A 26,580-nucleotide genomic window follows, 5' to 3' on the forward strand; every position below is an offset into this window, starting at 1 on the left:
TTTTTTTAATACATGTAACAAATAGTATTTTTTCCCTTAAAACTTGTGGCTCGTACAATATGATTCCTGCCAACAACTATACTAGACGTTTGGAATTTAGAGCATGTCCCCTATTCTTTATTACCAACTTTCTCCAAGTGTTACTTATTCACTTGGTTTTTATAGGAAGAATTTTTTTTACACACATTGTTCATATATACACAGATTAAAATAAAATTCATTCCTTGTGACTTACATATTATAGCATAAGACAATTGTCCTCAAAAAATGATTATCAATTTTAACTCTACATAATTTTAATGTGATTTATTATGGTTTGTACGTACATCACATTATAATGTAGAAAACATATCATAACATATGAAAAATGTGATTAGCCAATATTATATAGCATGTTACAACCAGCACTGAACTATTAGCATTTACCTGAGAATTTGTGTTTTTCTCTCCAGTAAATTATCCCAGTAGATAAGCTTATGATTAATAAAGTCATGGTAGATTTCTTGGTAAAATCCCAATGTCCAGTGAGACTTGAATTCTCCATAACATTCCATAAAGAATAACATTGTGTGTATAGCTTATTGCACATGGACAACAGAAAACAAAACTAGACAAATGCATGTACATCTAAAATCCTGGATGGGTCGATTCCGGGACAGATATAATAAAACATAAACACCTATATAGACAGAAAATACAGACCCAGGCCGAAATCCTGATGGAAGGGGCTAAGGGATGTACTGATGTATCCTGACTGGCTAAACACACGAATTGGAGAGTGAACGATGTGGAAATTTCCTTGTGTAGTACACACATCAATGTATGCATCGCCAGAAACCCTTGGGCAGTCTCACAAACGTTTATTGACCAAGGAAATGACTAACTTTGAACTTTTCCCATTTATGCCCTATTCCCATTGGCTCTTTCACATTTTTGTGCAAAAAGTCCAACCAATCAATTAAGTGCTTAAACAACTGCATGTTATCTTAAATATCCATGAAAACCAGCAAAGTTAAATGAGTTGGCTTATAGTCAGTGAGCATATGCAAGACTGGCTGTGGGTTTTCATAATGCAATGTATGTAATTGTATGTTAAGGAAGTAAGAATACTAGAACATGATAAGAAAATTCTACAGAATTAGGCATACTCCAAAACACTAGTCCATAACAATAAGTCAAAGGTGTAACAGGCAAAGATCTTACACCATACAAACAAGAGCCTGTAGCTGATATTGGTGTTTTGTGTTTAAGGGAAATAGAAATCTTGCTAACCACGTGACATTAGTGATTTTTTTTAATAAATACAGCTAGTTAATATATCACAACACTGTTAAATTGGTTAATGCGTAAAAGAAAATAAAAAGCAAATTCATTAAAACAAAAACCACAGCATATTACATGATATCTATATCAAACACAATAACACAGGGACAAAAATTTCATTTTGATTTTTTTTCCGTAAAATAATGCAACAATAAATTTATTTATTAAAATAAAGTTAATAATAACCCACAGAACTATCCTGATTTGATTGAAATGCAAAAAAAACCCTAATTCTACAGCACCAACATTGCCATATTGCAGGTTGTCTTTTTAGCCTGGTTCTGATTTATATACTATTTATTTACCCTCTCTTTATCAACACAATCTAGAAGATATTAACAGAATTTTTAGAAACATTTCTGGATGCTGTAAAATAGTTCAACAAAATCAAAATATGGAATTGTCAATCACCCTTTATTTTCACGCCATTTTCAGACAATAAATATACCGGTATTAAGCCTACATGTAAACATCTATACTACTATACTAAAATAATAGACTCGAATTTTTGGTCTTTAATAATGAGAAATCGGAAGAATACTGTCTTTTGTTTTATATATTTTAAACATCATTGGTACTTGAAGATTACCAATTTGTTTTAATTTTTTCTCAGTTAAGCTTCGCTAATTAATAATCAACGAAAATTCCTCAAAAAATCCCGGAAATCACCTGGATTTTTTTAATTTTACAATCTTGCGCTTGCGCAATACATTCACGCTAACGGGATCTTTAGTTTATGTTTCCACAATGAATAAACTCAGAAAATTCAAATGATAATACAAATACGGCTAAATTTTCATTGGACTTTTGCTATATATTCTGTTCATATATATTAATGATTTCTTATGAGAGAAAGTATAAAATAACAAATATACATTTCAACTAAGTACTTACTTTTGTCTTCATGATGACAAAAAATATTTGATTACATGCAAAAAAGCTACATTTTATTTGTTAGGAGAGTGAAGATAGAATATGTTTTATCGTAAAAATGAATAATGTCCTACGGACCCAGTTTTACAAAGAAAATACGTGTACGTTGGTTAAAAGGTGTTGAATTCTTCCATTCTATGGATTAAAATTTTTAGTTGAAAGGTATTTGCAGTCTCAAAAAGGTTTGTTGTGATGAATTTGACTGTTATTTTCAAGCTAACTTCATTCATTTTCTCCAAAATCGTTCCGGAGCGATTCTGCAATTTTCTGCTACATTACGGGTATATATATGGGATGCATTCTTACTGTGGTGAGGGCCTTTCCCGAGACACAGTTAGATTATTCAAACTAAGGAAATTATATTATTGTAGGCTTATAGCTTTGTTATGTAAATGTCAATAATAAGGTGTGTCGATGTACCTATTTCGTAAATGTCCGATATGCAGTCAACCCGTGCACGCACGGGTCAAAGTCTAGTATGTACTTACAATTGGGATGGGGGTTAACAGATCAACCAGTCTTTTTAAAGGAAAGAATGAGACCACTAATTCCATTTGTTCCATATTTTCTATCAATTAATCATAAAATGAATACTAATTTTACCAGTGTAATTCTTATTTTTCACTTTGTGTTTTTTTAGTGTGGCTCAGTGTAAGTTTGGATTTAAGATTAATTTGTTTCAAATTTTGTTTTCATACAAAAAAAAATTATAACAGCCATTTTGGCATTAATAATTTTAAAGTCCATGATTTCACTTTAATAGAAAATTATGTACCAGTACATTTATCCAGGTTAATATTTATCCTTAATACTGATTTCATAGAAATTCTTGAATAATTTCTTGTTGAAAGTACAGAGTGTCAAATCCAAGAAACTGGTCTTTGATCTTTTAAAGCAATCTTGACACTAAGGGCCTCCATCTTGTATATACCGGTACTTTTTCACTGTATGAAGTATCAGTGAACCATCATTGATATACAACAATGGCTTAAAACTAAAAAAATCACTGTCCACAAAAATTATTGGACGAAAGATACGAATCAGTGTTAAAAACAATTACGAAAAAAAAACATTTCTAGGCATTCTAAAACATCAGATAAACCTTTTTCAACGATGAAATAAAAGCATCTCTTACCAATAACAGATTAAATATTCTACTAAAGAAATGGTAACAACAAAATCACAGCGTACAAATTGGAAACAAAAAGTCCTCTGTATGGTTACAAAACTACAAATAGTCTCATTAAAAAGTCATTAAACAAGATTTTCATAAAAAAGTCATGATTCACTCATTCAGCTTTTTGTTGAGGTGATAAAACCATCGAAGTAGCCCTGGCCCCCGCAGGAAGCCTGGGCTATGATACATGCCCGGTATGTTCTTTGTTCACTATGGCTTCCACAGTCTGTCCATTAGCTGTCATTTTATCGAGTGTCACCTGTATTGGTGTTGTGTCACTATTCACTATTGAATCTTTACTCTGACCATTTGGTGTCTGGGTGGATTTGCTGTTATCTTCAGACAAAGTTTCTTGGATTCTCTCATCAATTTTTGTTCGACAAATTGGACATAATTCAATCTGAAGTGTACATTGATAGCAGAATCCCCTGTGAAATAAAATGAAGCCAATCAGCATAGGTACTTTTAACACACAAAATCTCTTTAATAGATCTTTTAGGGATACTCCCTTCCCAATATTCTGCATTTTGATAGGTTTTTTTTGAAAAAATAAGAAAATTAGACTACTGTATAATTGAATTCATTTATTTAAAAAACATGTGATAGAAGAAGCAGTATCCTTTAAATGGTGATTAATTCTGGTAAAAAAAAATTAACCAGTTATTTGGCCTTTAGAACTACCTGGTACAATAAATTTTTGGTCCTGCCTTGATACTAGTAATTTGATATATGTAGAAATTATTATACTTTAAAATATAAATTATAAGTACAATGTTCCAATAACAATGCACCAGATTCACTATAATTGTATGTGGACCTATAGTTGTGGATTTCACTGTACCTACCAGACGAATTATGTCCCATAATTATCACTGCACTGTTTATACATTTGTACTATGATTAAGATTTACATGAAAATCATTTACAGCTGTTTATCAAAATCTACCCTACAAATCAGATAACCCATGACAATCTATAGATTTATGATTTCACAAACTGTGTTACAAAATCTGTTACCTGTGTTTGCATGGAGACAGGTAATAATTGGCTATTTGGTCAAAACAAAGTGTGCAGGCTCCTTCCTTTACATTCAGATTTTTCAGCAGTTCCAACTTCATGTGTCTGTAACATTATTAAGTATGATCATATTATTAAGAAACACCTGTGGAAAGCAAATGAATGTTTCTTTGTTTGTATGGGTTTTAAAATTTTTGTCATGTCTTTTTTGGTAGAAAAATTATGGTTCACAGTCCTTGTTGTTTCTAACAAACAAGACAAGCTTAGAGTTATCTTTCTTTTTCCTGTCATAGCTTTACTACAGTCAGAACTGGTTGGTCAAAACATAAGAATCATACAATCTTCAAACCTTTCTTTCACCATCACGATTAACATCTTGGCACAGTAAAATAACTAGCAATTAGTTAGATGATTGATTTGATTCCCCAATTTTATATATATATTTTTTAATTTCATGTGCAGGTAACCTGTTAGGAGGTTGAAAAATAAACAATTAAAAGGTCTCATTTCCCAAGCTTCATCATTACCGGGTACTGTAATTTCCTAATTAAACGCGAGAAATTAATATCCGCACAAAATCGCGATAAGCACATCTCGCGGATTTTAAAATCTCTCTTTAATTTTTGTACAGATGTAAACTATTTGGAATTATGATAAAAATTCGGCGTTCACAATTTTACATTCTCGCGATATGATGCTAAACCGTTGAATCGCAGAATTAAGTACTCGCGTAAAATAAGGAAACTACAGTATGTAAATTTACAATGAATGTACTAATACGTTGTAATGTGATACCTTGGCAGTATGACTTTGTCCTCCTCTGACAACTTCCCGTGGTCATTAAAGCTTTTAAACTCAATGTCTTTTGGGGGATATCTAAATGGTTTGGCCCCGAAATTAAAGTAGCACTGTTGATAAGACATAAAACTAGCCGCTGCAAAGAATCCCTCCCTGGAAGATAAGAACAGCATGCCATCAAACATATATAAAAACGCCGTAAAAAGTTATGTCAGGCCACAAATAGAAAAATTTTGAGCAAAAATATTCTTGAATGAGGATGAGTTTTACAAAGTACACCGGGTACCTTGTTCTTACTCATTTTTAACAGTAGCATCTTTCTATGTACTGTAATGGGATATTTATTCATGATAAAGTGAAGATATCTGTGCAAAAATTATTTGTGTTACTACAGTGTACTATTTTTAGCATCAAAGATTTTATTAAATGTGTCACTGTATATGGATAATTTTTGCTTTATATAAAACTGTTATAAACGAATTTGCCTTTTATTTCATCATGACACAATTGTGTTTAAAATAAATATATGAATTGCAGTTTTCAGTAAGTAATATAGGTACATTGTATTTGTAAATCTTCAGTCATTACAAAGATAGAGGAATTAATGTTATAGAAAGAAATCAAATTAAAATGTTGATATCAAACCTTGCATGTTGGAAGAGGCTATCCTGGGGGTCCAGTCCCTTTCCATTCAAGTAGAAGATCAGTTGGTGCTTGTCCACATTCAGTAGCAGACCCAAGATGTCCCCTACAAAACATAGCACACCATGATACCCCAACTACACATAAAGCTTTATCTGGATCACATGTTTGAAAATACTGAAGCAAATTTTTGCAAATGAAGGCATATTTATGATAATCTTCACTTTATATATACAATGAAGAGTAGTCAAATCTTACCCCAACAAAGTTATATATCAGATCAACTAAAGACATTAATTTTAAGTATCAACTAAAGATATCAAATTAAGTCACATGCAATCAAAATCTGAAAACATGCAAAATTTGGATAACTATTTTTATCACAGAATTGTTATTGTTCATCACATATATTTATAAAATGGTGCCATCAAATATTGACTGGGCAATTCCTTTAAAATTGCATGGGATCAATTTTTTTTAACATTGTTTTACATACTATCTCCATTTATTACATTACATTACATACTATCTAAATTTATTACATTGCATTACATACTATCCCCATAAACTACTTACATTGCATTACATACTACATGTATTTTCATTTATTACAGTCCAACTGATTGAGAATTTTGTATGTCTAATCCAGTCTTCTGACAATAATCTTTATATTATGTGGATCATTCAATCATAGTTATTTGTTTTCAGAGATTAAGAATGTGCCAATCTGTCAGTACCTTTTCCCTTTTTCTAAGTATTAAACTATTTTTGGGATTTAGTTCTCTTTTTTTATTGCTAAAGATCTGTATCTCTAGTAAACATGCACTTTGATTAATTATTTCAAAGAAAAATATTCCAAGGTTGTATTTTACACATTTCAATGTTCTATCAAAACATTTGTATATCAGGCAAGGCCTGCTGACAAAACCCATTTCTAATATTGATGCCTGAACCACGGTCCTCTTTATGTGCTTTCTGAAGACTTGTATTCTACCACACTACTAACATAAGCCTGAGATGGAAGCTTTTCACCGCCATAGGGTTGTGTCTCCAGATCAGTGAAACATCCTCAAAGGATGTAAAATAGTTTACTGATAAATCAGTATTCCCCACCCCCTACAAAACAGAACACTGTTCACTTGTCATCAACAAATTCAAAGTGTACAAACACCAATTCAAGCAGGCAAGTATGTGGACTTGAACAAACTAAGCAACAGAATGACAAATGTCAGGCATTCATTGTCTGAATGTATAATACCATTGTAAGCTTGAAGCTTATTGTTTACCATCCTCCTAACAATCTGTCAGGTAACTTTGAAGACTGCTGAATACCCTAAATTAATGTGCAACCATTTTCACATAAGTATGACAAATGAAAATTTAAACTGTATATATAGACAGTGCAGTGTGGCACAAAGAAATGTTCATTTCCATTCAGGAGTTAAAGGATTTTGTTTCCAAAGATGTTAATGTCCCATGTTGACTTTAGTTTGAATTACTAGGATAAAGGAGCTTGAAAAAAGACAACTTTACAATTCAATATTTAAAAATTATATAAAGAGAAGAAATAATCATTTTGTCTCCTTTGAGAACAGTCTTTTACTCAAAGAATGTCACGATTATCTCTCGCCTATCTTAAGCAATTATATCTAACCCTTAGTTAAACAACTCCTCTCCTCTTTTCAATCAAATCCTGCTTAAAAACTTTTTTCAATGCACAAGGTCAAACCCAATTGGTGCATTTAGCATTTTAGAAAAGGAAACATTTGAGAAAGACATTTTTGAAATTGAGAACATAATTACTTTGTTCCTCTTTAATTATAAAACTGAAACCTTGCTTCTTTGGCTCTCTGATAAATTGCATGCTGACCAAATACTGTTACACCAATTCGTCAATCATTTGATTCAAAGAGAATGAAAACAAGACTATTTCAAAATCTGGAAGAAAAAAAAACCTGACTGCATTTCCCTCCAATTGGTAGGTAAGCACAAGGTTTTTCTTTTTTAATTTCTTTTCAATTGGAATGGCCATGAAAGCTTTTCTTCGTATCTATCAATGTAACCTCGCCATTATAAAACTCAAGATCATTTTAATGTTTGAATGTTAAATTAAATCCAAGATATTGGTATAATATTGATATAAAAGTTTAAATGAAATATATCTTGCATTTAATACAAGGTTGTGAATCCTTAGTCAAAATAAATTTCTTAAACCTTTTTTGGCATGATTTTCCTGAATAGAAATGTCATACTACAACTTTCTTATAAATCACACCAAGGATCCCCTTTCTTTGTAGGTTCATGGTTAGAGCTATATGGATATTGACTGTGGGATTAATGCCTTTTGTACAATTACTTGTTATTCAATAACTTTTATCATCTGATGCTGACATAAAAACGGAAAACAAAATGTCTACTCTAGACGGACTTGGGCACAACATCAAACAGTTCTACCAAGTGGGTAAGTCAATGGAAGTCTCTCTCTGTCTGTCCGTCTGTCTACCTGTCTGCCTGTTTGTCTAAATCTTTATGATAATTTTTCATTCAATAATGTGAGCGGTTTGAACCTATTTTACATGCATTCATGTTTTTTGACAGTAAGTAGATCTGGCAACGTTTACATGTGATTACGCTTTTCCAAATGGGTCAGAATTTGTTTATGTCTAATGAGTCACAAATATAACCAACTTTTTAAAGAAGAAGCTGTCAAGTGATTAGGATCCCTATGTACTATCTTGCTATGCTAGTGGTAGAAGATTGTATACATTTTCCGTATCATGCATCAGTTTACCAGTCACTGAAATACTGATAAGTGATGTGATTTGCAATGCTTCTTTATAATTTGTTCAGTAACTGTTGCTCTATATACAATTTAATATGCAGCCTCCAAGAAATACAGACATTTCTTGATAGAAAAGCAAACCTTATAAACTACAAGTTTCATTTGATAAGTTAAACCTTAACCATCAAATCTAAATTTGTAATTTATTTGATGGGGTCATTTAGCAATCTAGTTGTATCTATCCGATATATTTAGATCAGTTTTATCTTGCTGATCATCAAAAGAGATCTGATCCTTTTAACTGAAGTTTAGACCATAAAGTGGTAGCACAGGGTTCCCTGGGTAGAAAATCTCACTACACAGGCAATCCAATTAACATATGTTAATGGTTTAATCTGCCTCCCTGCTGGGAAGTTTAATTAGGAATTTGAAAAATCAGTAAAATCTGTGACATTAGGGGTCCAATTCTACAATAAAATGAGTATCTATCTAACTGTGACTGGAAATCTATTTCAAAATACATAAAACAGAAAATTCAAATCAATCATTATCAAATCATTTTATTCAATATTGGTATATAAAATGAAAAATTACAACACATCCATTTTCATTAAATGAAATGTATGTGATTCTGAGTTGGCTTTACATGCACCAATATTATCTCCAAATACTTATAAATATCTTGCATTCATCTGAATCAGATGCTGTTTAATTTTCCACATTTTGAACCACTCTATATTAAGTGTTCTCTAGTTACTCTAGTTACTAGATTTCTTCATTTAATGGGCCAACATTAATTACCAGTATATATATCTTGGTAACATTTAATTGCTGGTGATGTCTAGAGGTAAATGCTTGGTCATAGTATGCCAATTTAAAAGGAGATCTGTTCTGTTAAGTGTGCAGTTTTAGATGCTATCTCCCCATTCATCTGAATATAGCAACCTAACCAAGTTTTGTTTAATGATATGCATGAAGGGACCATCTCCAAATTGCCAAAGCTCTAAAGGAATCATAGTACAGTTATATTCAATGAATAGTATAGAGTTTAGAATGCATCCAATACATAAAAAAAAATATGCATGTATAATGAAAAATAAGCAAAGAAAGAAAATATAATGGAAATGTTTATAACTAACATTTTATTTTGTGGGGGAAAATGATTCTCTTTGAATTTCAAGCTGCCATGAATGGTAACAATGCAGCTACTGTGAACTTTAGACACAGGGACTAAACGACCTCTACAGTATATTAATCATATATAAACACAACAGGGAGAAAAGAGATCAAAACCTCACCAAAGGCACAAAATCTATGTAACAAATATTTGTTTAATTAAATTATCTAAGATTCAACAAGGAGAGAGAGAGAGAGAGAGAGAGAGAGAGAGAGAGAGAGAGAGAGAGAGTGCCACCAATTGACCATTAGATGACTGTGTGAACAAAAACAAGTAATCACAAGTCACAATTTTCTACCCACAAGAAAACCAAATAGCATAGGATATATCAAATATAAACCAGTTCCTTATATAGAGGAATTTCTTCTGAAAAAGATAGATGCCTTCTTAATTAAAGGCCCTATCTTTTAATCAGACACCATGAATGAGATATCGAGTTTTGATGTGCTCCCTATCTTCCAAAAAGAAATATATACCCATCTGTCATATTGTTTCCAAAAAGTGTCAAACAATTAGATACCGGCATCATGTATTTAAATCCGTTTGCAAAAAGAATGGCACAAGTTAAAATATCAACAATAAAATATTCAGATATGTTTTAGAAGAAGTTGGAAAAACAAGCCCATGGCATAATTTACAGAGAAGGATAGTTATTCTATAAAAAAAATCAAAATGTCGATGTCCGAGGCTATGCTATCGGAGAACTCTATTATTTCTCCAATAGAACAACAAGGTAAGTTCAGAAAACAAGTTTTAAAAATACAAATACAAGGGAATCTTTAGTTTCTGTGAAGACTGCTGATTTTTTTTTTCATTTCAAGTTTATTTTACTTGGTGTCTGTAATCTTTTTTAAACAGAAGGATTTTCCAGATTTTTGCAAAATTACCACGAAGTTACTGATTAAACTGTTATTGTTATCATCTGTCCCTCTGTCTTGTCCATTTATGCTCTAAAGATATATGCACCTGTTATCTGTTACTTGTTTTTAAAGTTTACAGAGTGTATATTTAAAAGTAATCCTGTTATTTTATCTCTTGCTGAATGACATCCTCTAATATCAAGCAATTTGGACACATTTCTATGTCTCTATATTACTATATGTGAAATCTTACAAGTGTGATTCCATTGCATATTAAGGGTGTCCCCTCATTGATTTTCCAATAAATTATACATCAAGCTGTTTGTCGTCAAGATTAGCCATCTCACAGGATATAAGGATAAGTATTTGGATAAGCTAACCGATTAAGATTTCTACAAAAAATTGAAAATCACTGACAACAACATAAAACCATAACCGCTGAAAATAGAAGGTCTGTGGAATAATTCTACCTGTTACAACTACCGGTATGTCTGTCAACAGCTGATCATATTGTTTAGTCGTGGATTTTGACAGATTCTTCAATTTGATCATATCACACAACACTGAGTAAGAATTACATGGGATTACGATTTTATGATCAGTGACAAAATGAAAGCCCCAGATTTATCAGCGAGCTATTCACTCAATCAGTTCATATTGATCAAACCATGAAAATTCCTCAACCACATTCACTTTTAACCATGGAACCTATAGTGCATGATGGTAAGCTAACTGGTTTATACATGTATTACATCTTTTTCTTTTTTTTGGGGGGGGGGAGCAGGGTAAAAGTTGTTTTTAATGTAAAAATTCATTCAATATTTAAGAAATACCCCGAAACATAATTATTGGTATAATGGCATTGTATGAAATTTACTGCTGTTCGGAACAAATATATGAATTATCAATTTATGAAATTTATAAATAACAAATCCACTATATTGCTGTCTACAGTAAAAATCAAACAAAAGTATTAACCTATAATTTTCCAGGTGGAATAAAAATTGTCTTTCCACCAGAAAAGGGCTTTCGTTAAAAGTCTTAAAAAATGTATAATCCACAAATACAATTAAAACTAAATTTGGTTGGATTAAAGATTTACAACAGAGTAGCTTTTAATCAAAGAGTCTAACATAATATGGACAATAGAAATCACAGCCAATTGTATTTGAATTGGGATTAAAGGCTTGATTTAATACAAATCACCAAATGTCCATTCCTCGATGACCACAGTCCCACACTGGTCAAGAACATCTTCAAAGCAGTGTTGTGCTGACAGTGTTTTGTTTTGTTTAATTATCAAGAAAAAAATTTAAGAAAATGTCAAATCTTCAATTATGGATGTTATCTCTGAGAGAAAAAGGGAAACATTTGGAGCTTGATTTCTCTATTTGGACTGTGAATTATATGTTTTAAGGAGTTGTTTTCATTTATTGAATGCAAAGATGGGAGACCAGGATGAATTCCAAGTTGTTGTTAAACAACAAGGTAAACTTCAATTCCCCAAACTTGTTGGACTTCAGTTGTCATTTTCCTTATTTAAAGCAAATTCATCTCTAAGGCATATGCATAATTAATTTGAAAGACTTCAAATAAACAGTTATTCTAGAGAAAAAAACCTCATCTCAAATGTTGATTAAATTTAGGAATTCGAAATACATGTGTCAGTAATGATAATATAATAATATTTTTATCATCATATAAATATATATCCACCTGTACCGTAATTCATATAGGGGAAGAAGCTACATTCTTAAAATCTTTAATTATCTTGAATTGTTAATTTTATCATAAGACACTGTATTTTCATTAATTGCCATTTTGCTAGTACGGAACTTTATCAACTGTTCATCAAAAGTTAAAACCTTGTTTACACATTTAATAATTCCCTGATTCACGGACTACAACCAAATGACCTAATAACGGAATGAAATAAACAAACCAATATAATTTCCAATTTGTATTGGATGTGAATAATAAACAGTCTATCAAAACATGCAAATAGGATTTTTGATCAATGTTCCAAAGAAAAGAACTACTGGTGGATATTGGATGATAAATTCTAGGTAAACCTGGTGTTAGTTTAATGGCTTATCCGATACTTCCCTGGATTAATGAGTTTGTGTTTATCGCAAAATTGATCATGATCCGCAAGTCGGAACTTGATTATATCATGGACACAGTGAATCTCTTATTCAATTAAATAAATAAATGTAAGCCCTCTTCAACGGCATAATTTACGCTTCATGTTGCCATAAATTTCTATTTAAATGTACGGGATCTTAAACTGCTTTTAACTCCTATTGAAATTAGATAACATTTAAATCTGTTTCTACTGTGTAATATTATATGGAAAATTGTATAATCTTGTGCAATGCCTGGTTTAATTAACTGGCAGTGAAAAATATCTATAAGGAGAATAGACTTTTTTTTAAAACTTTGCTTAAAAGAAAAAGAAAACATCTCTGGTAGTAATTAATAACCATATCATTAACTCATTTCTATTATAAAAAACAAAATAATATTGACAGTGAGAATCCTACATTCTGGAATATATGGAATATAACAATCAAAGGATTTGAATGTTATGACATATAATGAGAATAAAATTTACACAATAATCACACACTGGCCGTGTTCTGTTGTACCGGTGGTGAATTCATTACAATCCAGATTATCATAGGCGACCTCACTCCCATACACCCATAATCCAGCAGTCTTTCACAAGAGATTAAAATAATAATGAATCTGAGGTTAAATTCTTACTGCGGATTAACCTTCTCATGAGAAACAGTTGCACATAGGTGCATAATCTGTGCATTACTGCTGCAATGGTAGTGGAGAGAGAAGCCTGTTCATAGTCCTCACATCTAACATAACTCCTCTAACATGAAGGACTAACATTTAGAGAGAATCTAGCACTGTTATCAGAATGGCTCTCAAGGATGGAATTGATGTTAACTACAGCGCAAGTAAGACAAAAAAGCAAATGACCTTTAAAATTTTTCAGTTCTTCCACTTCATCTTACATTTACAAATTTTGAATTTATAGGCAAGATATATCCATCCCATCAAAAGTTTAAAGGTGTCCTAAAGGACACCAAATTTGATATCCAGTCTGTACCTCTAAAATTAACCAGAGCATTGATTATCATATAATTAGATGTCTGAATTTGATCTTTGTTAATTCATCCCTTGTTTGGGCTTGATTGGCTGTGCTACTCCGTTCTTTGTTTTGGGTGGACATTTGAAACCTCTATGGCAGAAAGATTCTAGAAACGGGCTGATATAATAACAAGAATGCCTATAACAGACTACACCCAGTTTAGTCCTCGAACTAAGGACACCTGTCATAAGAAACAGTCTGAAAACATGAAAACGAATTTAATTCCATCTAAAGAAGTTCCCTGGCAAAGGTGATAAAACATCAGAAAACCTGACCAAGCATGAAAGGTACTTGAATTTGATTTTCTAATTCTTTGACTTTGTTTTCTTGCAGGGAACTTCTTTATCATGGACTCTGAGCAGCTCGTGTCCAATCCATTCCAGGAAATGCAACATGAAGCCATGGAGAACCAGAAAAAGTCTTCGCTCACCGAGAGGCTGGTCAGTGTCAAAAACAATGTCTGCGAAAAGCACTTCCTAATGAAGGCCGAGAAACTCAACAAGGAACTTTCACAGAATATGAAAAAGATTCATGAAAATTCTAGTGAACTTCGTTACCAAGTCAAGCTATATGACATCAATAAACGAAAAATTGATCTGGAAACCAAACAACGCATGCAACCAAGGAAAGATTTTTCGTATGATGCTTTTCAGATTGAAAATTCTGAAAAAAGACTTGGTGTATTAAGTGACTGTTATTACTTGGAAAGAAAACAAAAATTCCCAATTCGTGGAAGGAGTATGAATGATCTAAATGCTACACCTACAGTGTCCAAGGCACGGAATATGTTACGCCAACAAGAAAAGGAGGATCGCGAAGAGGAGAGTAATTCTTTTGCTACCACACGACTTTCAACCCCTGGAAATTTCTCATTTAGTTCTAACAAAACCTCAGTTTATCAGAGAAGGGGATCTAAATCTGCTCCTGTCTCAAAAATGTCTGCCTCTGTTCGAGGAACATTAAATAGTCGTGATGGAGAATTTGCCAAACTTCCTTCCATTGAAAGACAGAAAACAAAGGATTCGCATGTGAAGTTTAGGGAGAATGTGCGTACATCTACCCCCGACAGACTTGTTAGACCCCACACACACGGTCCCAGCATAACTCGTCGACTCAATGCATGGGACAGTGATGATGATGATGACTTTGGTTCAACAGATTACATCAATCTCAGACAACTTCTCTTTGGTACTGACAGTAAAACCACATCAAATGCCTCCAACGGAACTCCCAGAACATTAACTCGTGAAAGCTCAAGATCTGTGCCAAATCTCAGGCGAGCAGGTAAAATGACTCAAGAATCTCTTAAATTGGAAAGAAAAGAGATTGATAAAAAAATCAACAAGTTTTTTGAAAGCTTGAAAGATGAAGAATCTAGTGAGGAGAGTGAGGAAGAGCCAGAACCGGAGCCAAAGAAAGAGGCGCCATCAATAGCCAAGGCGGCCACACTCCTCAGTATCTTCTCCAAACCTGCTCAAGTGGAGGAAAACCCATTCCTCCGGGCCAAGATTGAAAAAGAATTAAGTAAGGAAGTTCAGATAGGTGACATTGGCCGGTCAGGCACTGCTCTCTCTACCTACTCCAACAAATCTGGCCAAGAGGAAAAGTCGCAGAAGAAGAAAAATCTGTGGAAATTCATCAAGTCTAATGTGGAAACTGGCAATATAAAGCGCTGCAGTACTCCTAGCAAGATCATACTTCAGCAGATGACACATCTCGATCTCAGCCATAACGAGATTTCTAAAGTGCCTCTACACTCGGCTGGTCGAGCCCTCAGACATACTCCAACATTCAAAATGAGGAAAGTGGTAGAAAAACTGATGAAAAGCCGAACCAAATTTCAGCAACAGGAAGTAGACTTTCTTAGGCAGCAGTTGGAGCTGGGTGAGAATATCTCGGACATGCCTTCCCAGGCAATACCCACTGTTCAGTCGGTAGTTTAATAACAATTTATAAAACAAGAGAAAATTTAATTGTGAACTTGTTTACAGAGATTCAAATGGATTATTACTGAGAAATTTGTTGATCTGTTGGATGCTGAGCATGTGTTGTGTTCTGGACTGTGTCAAAATTCAGTCTTTTGTTTTTATAGGATTTACTTTGATATCATCTGGAATTACCATTTTACCGATATCTGTGAATTGATATAATGGATATCTTCATTATATAGCTCTTGAGATTTTACATGAGGAACTAACAACATCTTACTCTAACTTTATCAGCTCTTAGAGATATATTTAAATCCAAAAGTTCCCAATTTACGAAAGTAGGGTATTGTTCTTCAATAGAGAACGTGTACAAGTATTATTATCTAACCATTTACAGTGTGCCAACATGTACATGTATCTATATGGATATAAATGTGTGAAAAAGAGATATTCTCAATATTTATCAATTTTGATCTATTACAATGGTTTTGATGGAGCTTAAGTAATACATACATTAAGGTTTTTTTTATCGAGCATTCATACACTTATCCACATATCAGATGTAGTAATTAAGCTATTAAAAGTTTGCATTTACTGCTTTTTATATAAACTGTATCACTTAATATTCCCTTAAGTTATATTCTACATCTCAAACCACTCAACAAAAGTTTATATCAAATGAACAATGCTCACAGTAAACTCATTTTAATAAGCTGTTACTGGGTTACAATGCATGAAGCACATGTTGAGGTGTCTGCATGTATAGCTGCAGTGATTCTTGGATTTTGTGCAAGAATGATTTGTAGATAGGTCTATCCATTTTATATCAGTTTTATTGACTGTAATATCAACATTGAAATAAAAGAAAACTGAAAGAAAAAAAAATGTAATGGTTTTCCAGATTTTTATTTTCAGCAATTACCAATACGACCTGTCAGGACAAGACAAATAAAGAACACATTATTAGTCAATTCTGAAGGTTCTACATTTTGCAATAAGATTTATTGTAACATTAATGGTACGTCAACTATTGCCAGTATGAAAACCAAGAGTTAATTGCAAACTTGAAATGGCCTCTAAAGATCAGAAAGTTTAATTACTAAACAATTAAATGCTTGTATTTCAAAGTAAAACCAAGTGAGTCATTTGTTGGCTAATTCCCCAGAGACATCAATAATTCTCAAACAGAGGGATTAACAGTACAGTGTGGCTATATCCAACTGGAGTACAGGTGTTATTGAGACAAGTTATAAGTAGCTTACAGGTAGCATACAGTCTGCTGTCACCAACGCTGGTCTCTGATACTGCATGCATGTCTGCATGTCTACTGCCACAGATTACAGTACATTTCCCATAGTCAGCTAATTAGTAATTACTGTTTGATCTACTCTTCCTAAGTTCTTGCCAATCAAGTTCCAAATCCACCATCACTCCTTCTATTGAATCATAATCATTTTGATTCAGTGAAAGTCCCTTTTTTAACCCCCCCCCCCTCCTTCCAATTATCTTTTTGGCTGGTATTTGTAATTTGCTTGCTTGGCACATTTTACTGTAACAAAACCATCCTCTTGCCATGATGCAGGAGTACCCATAAAAATGGACATACCATATTTATTTATCAAAACAAAGAATTTCAATTAAAATTGTGTGAATTTTCTTAAATTAGTCATTAATTCCTTCAATATTAATTTTGTGTCTTAGAGATTTATCTATTATTATTGAATGACAAAATAGTGTCTTTGGATACACTAATCATTATATTAAGTCATGGTGAAGTCATTTCTAATTCTACAACACAATTTGTTGTTATGGACCCAAAACATTGGAATCCCCAACTGAAGGAACGTAGGCTTGAATCGACAATTCACCGAGTGCAGATAATCCAGGTCCTATTCTGATTAAAAGCCACTTGGTGAGGTGATCTCAGACATTTAAATACAAGTTAAATGCTTGAATCGGAATCATGTCCTCAGTCAACCAATAAAGTCTGACCATAAATACAAACAATGGTTGACTGGTAAGATTGGAGTCCGATACTGTCACGGCATAATCTGTCTTGATTCTGAACGATATCCTGGTCCATGATTGGCCATTACACTTAACTGTCAGTCGTCTGAAATAATTGGTCATAAAAAGAGCTAGGGAATGCCAATATTATGACTTTGCATGTTTCTTCTTTGGAAGTGAGACAATCTTGAACAATTCATCTAGCAATTTCTGAAGTCACCATAACGTCAGAGTAAATATCGAACACAAGATCACCGGTCAAATGACAGAATATGCATCACACAGACCAGAACTTGAGTGTAACATGCACTTTATGCATGCTTGATTACACAGATACAGTAATTAGGTTCGATTACTTCATCAATTTGAAACACTTTGACTTGCTTTGACTTCTTTTTCCTCTCATAAAAGCTGTACAAACAGTTTTTTCTAATAATAACATTTTTGGTTTTCACTATTTGCTATGGTATTTTTTCTCTCTTAATATCAGAAGAGAAACACAAAAGAACAACAAAGAACTTTATATGATAATAGTCATATTTGGCCCCCATAATTAACTAATTTTAAAGTGATTCAGGTACATTAATTTGTTGTGTTATTTTATAAATGAGTTGACATAAAATATGTTTTTCACCTATTTATTTCATTTATATGCACTCACTGGCAGTATATGACATCAAAAGTGACGCTATTTTTATAATTCAATCAAAATCAGACAAAAATTGACATTTTTCTTATCTTTTTTCGAATCGGAAATATAGAGCGACTCTTTGAACAAGAACAAATTTTTTGTCACTTATAAGTACTGGAGAGATACATCTTTGGTGAAAATATTTTGTTTGTTCATTGACAAGCAGTCGCTCAATGTTTCCTTAAAGAAAAACTGCTTCAAAACAAGCCGTTTTATGATAAAAATGCGAAAATGGCGGGAAAAGGTAAATTTTATGATGTCATATTTTTAAATTGTGGGCACTAAAATCAAAATAAAAATTATGAAAAAAACTTCAAATGTATATTGTTCAAATAAAACAAAGAATTATAGTAAAATGACAATGTTCATTTAAGGGGGCCAATTTAGGCTCAAACCATATATAGTCCTTTCTGAGTATTTTGTAAACTTGGAAACATTACTCAGCAAGTTGATTTTCAACAGAAACAATATGGATGAGAGCACATCACAATCGAAAACATAAATATCATGCAGCAATTGAAGACATGATGGAAAGAGCTCACAAACTCCAACAAATACTGATATAACACAAGATGCTGGAATCAAGTCTAAACCAAGCTTTAATCAAGAGATGAAGTGAGCTTTTATTTAAAAAAAAATAGTTTGAACAACTTTTATCAATCAAAGTCATACATTTTTAGTCAGATTGACTTAATCAACTGAACGAACTGCACAGTGCTCCCAGCTTAAATACCAGTGTGTCCTTCACAGTCTGAACCACTTTCATTGTTTACCAGTATGTTTAAATTTTCTATATTTAATACTAATGATTTATTTTTTAAAAATTACATGTATTTCTTTTCATTTTTATAAGAGAGAATTGCACATTTACTGTAAATAGTTTTGTAATTCAGCTTAAGAAATGTGAAAGTTTGTCATGGATGTAAAAAGATAATATTAGATATCCGTATCTAAGAACATGTGAAACCTCAAAGACCAAGAGCTTTGGTAAATGCAAATCCAAAGTATCAATGAATTAAATTCATTTTAATGTTTCTTGTTGAAAAATTGGAGTTGTCTGTAATGGGAGGTAATTGCTACTTGGCTTGTACAAATACAAGTATATATAGTGGACAATTAGATCAAATAGAAATATATTCAGTGTATCAAATGTGTATATATTTTTTTGAGTCAGTTTTCTGTATGTTGCTGAATATTTACACTTGATTGGTGCAGGTATTCATGTAGACTGTAGAGATCCCATTTATTCACAACCATCTCGGAATAAAATGACCAAGCAGTACACTATCCAAAATGGCACCATATATGCACAACATCAATTGTTAAAGATTTTAGCAGGACACAAACTTATTTTAGCAGTTTGGTAGAAGCCAACTAAATTTTCTATCACCATACACAGGCGCTATTTCCCTAAATTACATAATAAATTTATGCATGCACATTCTTCATAGAGACATAAAATGATATATAGTAACATTACTGCCAATCTATACAAAAGGTGTACAAGGGCCACTTTGAGGAAACCAATTCAAACAACGTTTTTACCAATTTCTAATAAAAATTAAACAAACACAAGACAGAAAAGTTTAAATAATCCCAATGTCATATACCACAAAATATCAAACTGGCTATAGATATACTTGTCTATCTGTGGTATATAATTATATAATAATGTAAAATGGTTATTCACTTTTTCCCCATGAGATTTTTTATTCATATATAAGTTTTTCTACACAAATATTCACTTGAAATATATACTCTTGCATCCAAAAATTTAAATTAAAAAGAAAAAACAACAGAAAAAAGTTACCTTAAAAAGCTTAGTTAGATTTTGTTAGATTTTTCTAACAAAACGCATCAATATGACACATTAGCTAGTCACCACACAAGTCAGAAAGCTAACTGCAGTCCTGTAGCTCAACTGGAAAAATGGGGTTTACCTGCTGCAGAGTTACATTGCTTTACATACAAAAACTTGCAATTTACAGAACACAAAAAGTTGTGCTAGTTTGGACTTTTTAAACTTATTTATGAACACATCTGTACAAATATTCCATACCCCAAAAAAAATTTCTTGGACATTTTAGTACAAAATCATCCCTTTAATAGCCTCTGATGCTCTTTGACCCAGTCCTTTGGTTTATTTACATGTAAAAATGGCAACTATCAATCTGCACGTTAATTTTCAAGGTCGGTTAGGTGTTTAAAAGAAAATCTAACGCAAGTAAAGCTATGAACAAAATCAGAACTAAATTGGCAGAAGAATTTTATGGTACTAACTATTTCCATAGAATTTGTTTGGAAATAAGATTCATCAGTCAAAAACTAGACAAGTTTTTGTGTGCTGTAGACTGCAACTTTTTAGCACATGTGGAACTGTATCTCTATGGTCATTAATATGATTTTTTTCTGATCAGAGAGCTTCAGTTCTGCAGTTAGTCCAAAAGCAAGGAAATAAACAGACTAGCAGCCCAGTAAATAGGTACTGACCTGCTTTCCAGCATGGCATCTCTATGGGATGACTCTCCGACTTGAACCAGATCAGCTGCCGACAGCCATCATAGGACATGGAGTACTCGTCATCCCCTATACCATACCCTTCCTGTTAACGAAAAACATTCACTGTTAAATTTACTCAGCTCTCATATATATAACTCTTGTTGTGACACTTCTGCTTGATATTTCTAAATCATTTTAAATCATAAATATGAAAGCATGTAACACATTAAGCACATTTCAATCATGCTAGCTAAGGATTTTTAAGCTCCAACATGCCAACATGTTGCCATTTTTTTAGGTCAATATTAGGATTAAGCTACCCAGGAAGTACACTGTACATTTTATTACGGTATGATGATTCATTAAAAGTATACCAACATGGTTTAAAAAGCTGCTGGATTTTGTAGCCCATCCAATCTGCATCACACCATCCGTTAGGAGAGTGACCTCATAGTACCATATCCCAGAATCCACCTGGAATGTGCAGCGCACACTTTCAAAGGAGGAGGCATCACACCTTGCCTGTTGATATTGAAACAAAATTAGATACTGCTGAAGGAGTGGGCAACTACATGTACATAGATTGAAGAATACCAAATCCTTGGAGGAAGTTCCAGGAATCAGTTCTGAGATAAGAGTTGAAGGCAGATTTATTTTACGTGTATTGGAAAAAAAATCTGGTTTTATTTGAGTTTACAGTATATACTGTTTCCAATGGATGGAATGATTATCTATAAATATGGCAAGCTTTATATCATGCTTAAAGTATTTTAACATAGTAGACTAAACTTAGAATGTCATCCTATGACTCAGATCTCACCTCCAAACCATCTGGAGAAATTTTCAGGTATTCACTCACATCTTTACTATTCAACATCACATTTATATTGGTTAAATCTTCTTTTGTATATGAAAATTCACGATTCTACAACAACCAAAAATCATAGTTTTAAGAATGTGGGCTAGACAAATCCTAAAAAAGATAATTCAATTTTGTCTGTCTGGCATATCAAAAACCCAAGTTGTTTATCTATATCAAATTAAATATATATTTATGAACACAAGCACAATCATTGTGTGTGTATATGTATCTGTATTAAAAAAATATATACTGACCTCAGTAACAACTGAAATGATAAGAAAAAAAATAAATTAGGTAAATTTTTATACAAATATGACACTGAATATGTTTGATAAAACATTTAAAATTGGTATATCAGTACAATGTATTTAAAAAAGAAAAATTCTTTGAAATACATCTTCATTGTAATTACTGGGAATCATTCAAGAATACACATATCAATACATTTGAAGTAATTTTTGGGATCTACTCTGAGCTTGTCATTGTATTCAGTCTTACATGGGAACCACTGTGTACATGTATGTAAATAACCAAAGTTTTTTTTTAACAAAGACAAGTTCAATATATTGTACAAAAATCATATGACAATTTTACCTAAAATTTTTGACATATCAAAATATTTTCTATTTCAGTATTTGACCAAATCGTATTGAATATAAGCATACTTTTCATACAGATATATCAGCATAGAATCAAAACAAATAAGGAACTTTCTTATGTGGTATCAAGAAGGGGAGGGATAGTATGAGACAAGAACACAAGACTGACCCGGCATCTGTACCTACATAAATTATCAAGGCACCACTGAGCACAAAACCCCACTTCACGCAAACTGTACTTGTCATGCCGCCACCACTTCTCTAGGACCTCTAGCGGACAGGGGTTACATTCTCGTAGACATTTGTTTATTGTGGCTTTGTTTTCACCTAGTAGAAATAAATATGTACATGTAGTTTTTATGTATATACAACCAAAGGCAAAAAGGAGGGGGGGGGGGCAAAATACTGAATAGGAGATAAAAATCATTTTAGAAGGAATACTATGAAAATACTACATGTTATTCACAACATCATTTACCAATATTTTAAACACTAAAAAAAGGGGGTTCTTTCAACATTAATATAAACACATATATAGAAGTAATTATAGCGATCATGGCAGAAATAAATTTCTGTAACAATATGAGACATTAAGCAGACTCACTAGTTTGTGCAAACTTTTCCAGAGCCACAAGGGAATGTAAAATTACAGCTGGGTCTAGCTTGTCACTCTGTCAAGAAGAAATAAGATATAGACAAGAATATTAAATATATATAGTATTTTTATTCATATTTGGCTTTATTCTAAATTCCACATTACCAGATTTGATATTAGGTACTTCACAACATCATCTGTTAGAATATCTATTGCATTTGGACCTAGAATTAAAAATAGGAAATAATATGGTACAGTGCAAAATGAGAATATAAAACGCTCATTGGAACATCAAGATATATTTTAAAAACAACTCTCCACGGTAGCGTGGTCAACATTAGTTCATACAAGCATTTTCAAACTTAATAACTGTCTGTGAATTTACTTTATCAATATCATCTGATATCTTGGCACAGTTGAAATCATTTGCATTCCATTGCCTTAACAATTTGATCACACATCATGCATGTCCATGTATTTGAAAAATTCATGATTCTTTTTTGGTATAATGGAACAGACCTGCCAACTTCTCTGCAAGACAGCCCAGAACCACGCCTATATTTCTCTGACAGCTGACAGAGTTGTAGGCCTTGGCAGGACTAACTGGAGATAGCTTCAGTCTCTTGTACAGCAGTAAAATAGCATCCTAGTTTGTTGATCAGAGAGAAAGCAGAATAATATTATGGAAGAACCATTATAGTTTCACGTATGAAAAAAATGCCATGCTTAAGTTTTCACAACTATATGAAGGTCTCATACAACAAAAGGACGGAAACTATAAAAAAAATAAAAAATACAGAATGAATGTACATGTACTTCAAAAAAGGAACGAAAAAAGAAACTTTCCAAACCTTTGTGGGTAGTGGACACTCATCCAGTAAAAGTGTAATTACAGCAGGACCCAGGGGATCATCTAGAGGAATAGATACCACCAAAGACTCCACAACTTGTAGCCAGCCATCCTCTGACTCTGCCACACGGTGAAGTGTAAGCATTGCCTGTGGAGGACCTTGCTCACTGTCAAATAAACCACTTAGAGTGAGAGCAAATCAGATCATTCTACATATATACATTACCCTAACTAATTACATGTACACATGTTCACCTGTATAATAGAATTATGATAGACTTGATCCCATTCAAATAACAGATCGTTGTTTCTTATTTCACCACTGAAACTTAATTCAGCAATTTTGCACAGTAGTAGAAATTACTATATTAATTTCTCATCTTGACTGATCATTCACAATTAACAAACACATCTGTATGTTTAGATTCAATTGATATCAATAAAAAAAAAGTCATATTTCTAGTAAAAGCTCAAAAATCAAAATACATGTACAAGTGTCTCAGCGGTGCATGAATTTAAACAGTGGTATGTTTTATTTTGTCTAGCTGCAGTGCAACCGTTTGAAAAAATTGTATAATTATTGCATGGAAAAACATGTGCTAGTTTTGGACTAATTAACCTTATTTATATGCAAATTCTGTGAAAACAATTAGCACCATTAAATTCTTCATGCAATTTACTACTAATATCGTCTCTTTATTTGCCCCGGATAGTCTTTTGAACACCATTACCAGCCGTGTAAATTGAAGTGGTGCAGTTTGTTTACATGTAAAAATGGTGACTCTCGATCTCAATGTAAATTTCACATACTTGATTTTCAGAGGTCGGTAGCATGTTTTGGAGAAAGTCTGAGGCAAGTAAAGAGATGATATCAGTAGTAAATTGCATAATTAAAGAATTTAATGGTACTAATTATTTTCACAGAATTTGCGTATAAATAAGGTTAATTAGTCCAAAACTAGCGCATGTTTTCCTGCGCAATAAATATACAATTTTTTCACTGTAGCTCTCAGGTCGTCCATCCGAATTTTTTCAGACCGGGGGATACAGACCTGCAGCTAGACAAAGTAAAAAATACCACGGTTTCAATTTATGCACATCCACTGAGACACTTATTGACAAACTAATTTACATATAATTGTACATTTACAGTGTATATATTTCAAATATGGATAAATTTTATCTGGTAGTTTGTTATACTTGCGACCTATCAAACTTTTATGAAACAAATTTGAACTATTATATAGTAATCCTTACTTGTCAACCAGAGTGCGGATGAGTTTAAGTGTCTCTAGCACTAATTTATCCACATTTGCACCTGCTCTGGAGGAACTCCTGGAGTGTGAGTGTGAGGGGAGGGACCTTCGGCTGCTGGAAGAAACCGGTCGCTGACCAACTGACTGTTGGCCCTGACTCAAATTACTACCCTCTGTCTCTCTAACTGAACGTCGACTGGTAGCAACATGTTTTTCTTTACAGATACAAGCACCCATGCTGTACTTTGTTTGCTGAAAAGTTGTCTGTAGAAATTGTAATATAGCACTCCTATTCATATACAACATCCATATTGTGACAATCATAACAGTTCATATTTCTTTCCTTATTAAAATGTGTCTTTAACACTGTTTTCTTGCAAATGTCATCCTCCTAGTTTCCCATTCTATGTGCTTCGAAGCCCTAGCTTTTACCTGCTTCTTGATTGCTGTTGCATTCAATTCATCTTCAATCTAAAATTGAATAAAAGGTTCGGAAACTTTATAAAAATGAGGAACATATTGACTAAATGACTTAATTAAAAGATCAGCATAAAATAAAAATTCTCATTTTTCCAAGGAGAGTGGTGAATGTGATTCCACTCCATGAATTCAAAATATCCAACCTATGAATTAACTGTTATTAAGAACCCAATTGGCTTAACAAACTCTCCGCTCTGTCACAATAATCATCACTCTTAGATGGGAATATACATTGTATATATGCATTGTATTGACAAGAAAAGTCAAGGATGTGAAAAAGTTATTACTGTACTCTGTTTGCATATTTTTGTTAATGGCTGCCCAATGATTTAAAATCATCAATCTCAATTAAGACTAAAGTAACGTATACATGTACTTAACTTTCATTGTTTAATGAAGAAATGACCGTTCAAAATATTTTCTCATATCCCTGAATACCTGCGTTACCAACTTAAAGTGAACCTTTAATGATGAAAGTGACACCAAAATTCGCACAATATACTGACTTAACTTTGTAAATGAGTGCAAAACAATTCTAAAACACATATCTCGACTGGTCAAGATTTTACAGGACGATAATTATTAATCCAAGAGTGAGAGCGAGAGAGGGGGCAGTGATGAAAACATTTTGTATGTCAACAGTACACAAACAATATGCTGTTTCAATTATTCAAAATTACGAAAAAATCTCAAATACCTACGCATTTTCAAGATTTTGGTTTACTTACATCAAACAGGAAGACTCTTCTTACTTTCATCTTCCATATTGGAAAAATTATGTTGACCGCAGAGAATTGTGGGTAATATAATAAATCATCGATATTTGAAGGCGTTTTCTCAAAATTCTTACCGGCGTTTGAAATAAAGAGCTCATATCATCTGTAATTAATCAAAATATGCGTTCTATTGCTTCAGATGTTGACCATCCTTTTGATCGA

General features: G+C 32.7%; 2 protein-coding genes across 8 annotated transcripts; one reads left to right on the forward strand and one right to left on the reverse strand.

Moving 5' to 3' along the window:
• Positions 1-291: 291 nt before the first annotated feature.
• Positions 292-26,509, reverse strand: LOC105331824 (RING finger and SPRY domain-containing protein 1). The gene is made up of 15 exons (XM_011434172.4): positions 26,371-26,509; positions 25,164-25,633; positions 23,908-24,073; positions 23,576-23,702; positions 23,222-23,280; positions 23,066-23,132; positions 22,648-22,788; positions 22,117-22,127; positions 21,821-21,925; positions 21,379-21,522; positions 20,992-21,103; positions 5,894-5,996; positions 5,246-5,401; positions 4,451-4,555; positions 292-3,861 (listed from the first exon to the last, which is right to left on the reverse strand). The coding sequence occupies exons 2-15, from the start codon at positions 25,484-25,486 to the stop codon at positions 3,612-3,614; spliced, it is 1,869 nt and encodes a 622-aa protein (XP_011432474.3). The 5' UTR covers positions 25,487-25,633; positions 26,371-26,509; the 3' UTR covers positions 292-3,611.
• LOC105331822 (uncharacterized) lies at positions 7,732-16,687 on the forward strand. 7 transcript variants are annotated; one of them, XM_011434167.4, is made up of 3 exons: positions 7,732-7,872; positions 8,188-8,351; positions 14,209-16,687. In XM_011434167.4, the coding sequence occupies exons 2-3, from the start codon at positions 8,300-8,302 to the stop codon at positions 15,816-15,818; spliced, it is 1,662 nt and encodes a 553-aa protein (XP_011432469.3). In that variant the 5' UTR covers positions 7,732-7,872; positions 8,188-8,299; the 3' UTR covers positions 15,819-16,687. The 7 variants fall into 7 exon arrangements, with proteins under 7 accessions (XP_011432469.3, XP_011432470.3, XP_011432467.3 ...); XM_011434168.4 differs by having other exon boundaries at positions 7,741-7,868; XM_011434165.4 differs by lacking the exons at positions 7,732-7,872; positions 8,188-8,351 and adding an exon at positions 10,343-10,582.
• Positions 26,510-26,580: the final 71 nt, after the last annotated feature.

The sequence above is a fragment of the Magallana gigas genome, chromosome 3 (genome assembly GCF_963853765.1).
Source record: "Magallana gigas chromosome 3, xbMagGiga1.1, whole genome shotgun sequence".
Lineage (NCBI taxonomy): Eukaryota > Metazoa > Mollusca > Bivalvia > Ostreida > Ostreidae > Magallana > Magallana gigas.

Excerpts from the sequence above, each read along its gene's own strand:
- LOC105331824 (XM_011434172.4), bottom strand. The coding sequence starts at position 25,486 with ATGATTGTCACAATATGGATGTTGTATATGAATAGGAGTGCTATATTA. Across the intron at positions 23,703-23,907 it reads AGTGTCCACTACCCACAAAG|GATGCTATTTTACTGCTGTA; the intron begins GTTTGGAAAGTT and ends TCAACAAACTAG. Across the intron at positions 5,402-5,893 it reads AGCCTCTTCCAACATGCAAG|GGAGGGATTCTTTGCAGCGG; the intron begins GTTTGATATCAA and ends CTTATCTTCCAG.
- LOC105331822 (XM_011434165.4), top strand. The coding sequence starts at position 10,522 with ATGTCGATGTCCGAGGCTATGCTATCGGAGAACTCTATTATTTCTCCA. Across the intron at positions 10,583-14,208 it reads TTCTCCAATAGAACAACAAG|GGAACTTCTTTATCATGGAC; the intron begins GTAAGTTCAGAA and ends GTTTTCTTGCAG.